Here is a 4,565-nt window from a genome sequence, read left to right on the forward strand (position 1 = left end):
GGCTGAGGGTCTGGTGGAAGCCACAGGCTGGACCCTCTTGCCAGGGGCCCGAGTTGTCCCGTGCTGAGCAGATGGAACCCCAGCAGGAGCTGAGAGCCAATCATGATGCAAACCCCCTGCCCACAGTGAGCCTGCCCTGGAGACAGCTTGTCTGGAATGAAGAAAATGCTTTTGCCTGTGTCTGGGTGGTTTTGCCCAAGTACTTGTGGGGAGGGATAACTCAGAAGCTGTCCAATTAAATTCTAGCTTTTCCCTGGATATCCTGACCCTCCTGTCTGACCTTGTGCCTCTCACACCTTCGCTGCCCTCAGCACTGAACCCCAGAGCCCACAGCACTGACCTTAGGGCTGAGCACATCCTGGTGGGTCCCTCTGCAGGGGCACAGGCACAGATGAACAGGGTCAGGGCACGTCTCCTGCTGTGCCCAGGAGGTCCTTGGGGTGTTTCTGCTGCATCCAACCCCCAAACTCCAGCAGTGTCACCCAAGACCCACATTCCAGACCCAGGAGATCTCTTATAAAATTAAAATAACAGTGAAAGTCTCTAAGTCAGCTAAAATGTGTTTGTGTCAGAAGTGAGGCATGTGGTGGGATTCTTGGGGAAGTCCCGAGCAGGGCCAGGAATTGGACACAATGGTCCTTGTGGGTCCTTTTTCAGGAAGAATTTCATACAAAAGGGTGGTGAGGCCTTGGCAGGGGCTGCCCAGGGAGGTTTGGAGTGCCCAGCCCTGCAGGTGTCCAAGGCAGGCCTGGCCGTGGCACTCAGTGCTCTGGGCTGGGGGACAAGGTGGGGATGGGGCACAGGGGGATCCATGGGCTGGGAGGGCTTTTCCAACCCCAATGACTCTGAAATTCTGTGATTCTGCCCCTTCCAGCTCAGGATATTCCATGATTCTATGATTACACAACACAAAATGCAGGCTGGAGCAGTCAGAGAAAGGAGTGCTCCACACCTCCTGGAGTCAGACCTAAAGAGCCCCAGGGGTTAAACCTGGATCCTGAAATGAGAGAACATCATTAGGGGCAGAGAGGAATCGATGTGACCTGCAGTGAGGTTTTCTGTGAGTTTATTGTTGCAGCAGAGATTCATTTTGCAGTGTCTGTGTGTTGAGAGCAGAGTGCCTGGGGCAATGTGAGATAACTCTCCTTGAGGTGGTGACATCCAGCTCTCTGGTGCAAAACCCCAACCTGCCCCAGTCTCCACCACAGAGCCCCCACACCTCTCCTGTCCTTGGTCTCTCCCAGTTTCCCTGTCCCTTCGAAGGTAAAAACTGCATTTTCAGAAATCCTTGGCTTCCATGTTCAGATGAGCAACCAACCAGTCCCAGCCAGGGAAACTGCTCAAACTGTGGTGATTCAGACCCACCTGTTGTTGAATTTCCCTGTGTTTGTCACTGACCACACCCTGAACTGAGCAGCTCCTCTGCCCCTTTCCCAGCAGCCTGGGAGCATCTGGCTTTGCTCCACTCCTGAACTTGGGGTTCATGGAATCCCAAATCTGGTTTGGGTTGGAAAGGACCATGAAGCCCATCCAGTGCCACCCCTGCCCTGGGCAGGGACACCTTCCACCAGCCCAGGCTGCTCCAAGCCCCGTCCAACCTGGCCTGGGACACTTCCAGGGATCCAGGGGCAGCCACAGCTTCTCTGCCCAACCTGTGCCAGGGCCTGCCCACCCTCCCAGCCAGCAATTCCTTCCCAATATCCCATCTCTCCCTGCCCTCTGGCAGTGGGAAGCCATTCCCCCTTGTCCTGTCACTCCAGGCCCTTGTTCAAAGCCTCTCTCCAATTTTTCCAGGAGTTACTGATGTCCATTTTTGCCCCAAGCCCCACTCTGGAGCCCCCATGTTCCTGGGTGTCTGCATTAGCAGTGTGGTGGGGGGCAATCAGCTCTGGCCTTCAAGTTAATCCAAGTTCTAGACTGGTCACAGCCAAATGGGCCAGTGGGGACCAGTGGGGCAGGACTGGCTGAAGCTGAGACACAAATGTACAGCCCAGAGTGGCTGTCAAAGGCTGTTGCCAGGATGGACTCTCCCCACCCAGAGCCCACAAAGCCTCTGATATGACCCTAATCTGATTAACAGGCTGATTCACCTGCTGTTATTCCTTTTCTATGGAGCCCATCCGATGGGATTTACAGAGGTTAAAGACTTACTGTGGGGATAAAACCAGCCATTAAAGGGATCAATACAGGCAAACAGCTTCCTCCCCTTTCCTCTGCCTTCCCCCTTCCCCCTTCTCACAGCTCTTTGTGACCATCATTAACCAGCCCATGAAAAGTCATCCTGCCCTCTCACCGGCAAAACAAGCCCCTGATGGGTCAGTGTGGGGCCAGGCCTGAATGTTTCTCACCACAAGCCACGTCTCTGCCTGTTTTCCACAGAGTCCAGAAAACCAGCTTTCATTAACCACATTTTGTAAAATAATATTAAAGCTGCCATTACCACTCTCTTCCAGCCTCTGTGTTTGATGTTGTCCTGCCTGTCCCAGCATCTCCCCCTGAGCTTTTCCCTGCTGCTGGTTCAGATGCAGCACAAAAGCATCATTATCTCTTCCCTTTTAAAGTTCAGCCTTGCAGAGCAGGAAATGAATCTCCCCTCGCAGATGAGGTGAGTGCATTGCTGAGAACAGCCCCAGATGTGGTTTTAATTTCAGGGCCAGGGAATTTGGGCTGCAGGGAAGGAATAAATGGGGGGGCCATCAAGGCTGTTTATCGTCCCCCCCAGCTGCTGGTCAGCACTGCCTGCTCACATGGTGGGAATATCTGCCTGTGCATTTAGGGCTGCACATATTCCATTCCACTCTTTGGGGATCTACATTATGAAATTACACAGCTTCTGAAGTCTTCAGGTCTCCTGAAAGCCGAGGGTGTGTCGTGACTCTGCTCTGGAGATGAGGAGCTGAAGGCAGCACCGGCCACCTGCTCGATACCTTTATCTGCCACGAGCAGTCTCTGCTCCCGCTGTGTTATCAGGGCACACAGGGGGCTCCTTGGCTGCTGAGAGGGGCCTGAGGGCCTCTCCCAGGACCAGGAAATGTAAAAAACTTAATAAAGCCCCATAGGACCCTGTGGCGAGAATCTAAAAGGTGACTAAGGATGTGAATCCCCTGACTGGAGCAGAGTGATGGGTTTGTGCCAGTGTGGCTCTGATGAGATCACAGAGTCCCAGACTGGGTGGGAAGGGACCTTAAAGCTCATCCAATCCCTCCCCTGCCATGGGCAGGGACACCTTCCACCAGCCCAGGCTGCTCCAAGCCCCGTCCAACCTGGCCTGGGACACTTCCAGGGATGCAGGGGCAGCCACAGCTTCTCTGCCCAACCTGTGCCAGGGCCTGCCCACCCTCCCAGGGAAGGATTCCTTCCCAGTATCCCACCTATCCCTGCCCTGTGGCAGTGGGAAGGCATTCCCTCTTGTCCTGTCTCTCTAGGCCATTGCCCAAAGTCCCTCTCCAGCCTTCGTAGATCAGTGGACCAGTACTGATCAGTAACTAGAATGTCTCAGAGGTCTGGATCTAAAACTGGAAACCTAAACTCCCCACAGACAGTCCCAAAGTTTGAATAAAATCATAGAATCATGGAATGGTTTGGGCTGGAAGGTACCATGAAGATCATCCTACTCCAGTCCCTTGCCATGGGCAGGGACACCTTCCACTAGCCCAGGTTGCTCCAAGCCCTGTCCAACCTGGCCTGGAGCACTTCCAGAGTCCATGGTTTTGTCTGAATGTCCCACACCTCATGCTTTCTGAGCTTCACCTGAAGCCTGGAAACCAGGAGAACACCTGTGACACCCAGAGTCAACCAAAAGCCTTTGGCCAGACCTGGGCCTGGTGGAAATGGGTGTTGCTGGTCTGGCTGTGACATGGCAGGTCCTGCTTCATGGAAGACTCTTAATTCCCAGCAGAGAGAGGCCAGTGAAGGGTTAAAACTGGACACACATGGAAAGAGCAGAGGAGCCTGTTCCCACTCCCAGCCTGCCCTGACATCCTGCACAGGTATTCCTGGAAACCTGGAGCTGAGGAGGTGACTTCTGCTTCACCAACACCATCCCTGAGAGTGTCCAAGGCCGGGTTGGACGGAGCAACCTGGGATAGTGGAAGGTTGCCCTGCCCATGGCAGGGGTGGCACTGGATAAATTTAATTGACCCTCCCAACCCAAAGCATTCCATGATTTTAAGGCCCCTCCCTGTGGGTCCGTGCCTGCTGTGGGGAGGGGGTGGCGTGTCCAGCCTGTGGTCAGCGGGCAGCCACGGGTGGAGCAGAGGGAGATAAGGTCCTGTGTCCTGAGCAGGCCCGTTAAGGGACTCCCAGGGCTCTTTCCCTGCTGGCCACACCTCGCTGCAGACTGACCCCTGCCCGGCCAGCCCGGCCCCCCTCCCAGTGGAGGGGACCCCCCACCCCATGGCCCCTCGGGGCCGGCCGGGAGGGGCTGTGGGCAGGGGATAAAAGGCCCGGCGGGCTCTGGGCTCAGCTCCAGGCTCTGTGCCCTCCTGCAGCCCAGCAAAGCCGCCACCATGGTGCACTGGTCAGCCGAGGAGAAGCAGCTCATCAGCAGCGTCTGGGGCAAGGTC

At 55.4% G+C, this 4,565-nt stretch overlaps 1 protein-coding gene across 5 annotated transcripts in view; it reads left to right on the forward strand.

The window, feature by feature from the left end:
* Window positions 1–1,242: 1,242 nt before the first annotated feature.
* The window catches only part of LOC114071158 (hemoglobin subunit epsilon), an 18,902-nt gene continuing 15,579 nt past the window's right edge, over window positions 1,243–4,565 (forward strand). For 2 of the 5 annotated variants that reach the window (XM_027908887.1, XM_027908886.1), the window contains exon 1: window positions 4,396–4,443. Coding sequence is in view for 3 of the 5 variants with exons in the window: in XM_027908889.1 (XP_027764690.1) it covers window positions 4,509–4,562 (54 nt within the window). In the remaining 2 variants the exon portion in view is untranslated. Of the gene's footprint in view, window positions 1,306–4,157; window positions 4,563–4,565 lie in introns of those variants that run through there. The other 3 variants (XM_027908890.1, XM_027908889.1, XM_027908888.1) reach the window with 3 other exon arrangements.

Source organism: Empidonax traillii, unplaced genomic scaffold (genome assembly GCF_003031625.1).
Source record: "Empidonax traillii isolate 1590-97213 ecotype Southwest subspecies unplaced genomic scaffold, ASM303162v1 scaffold1870:size53683, whole genome shotgun sequence".
In the NCBI taxonomy this organism is placed as follows: Eukaryota; Metazoa; Chordata; class Aves; order Passeriformes; family Tyrannidae; genus Empidonax; species Empidonax traillii.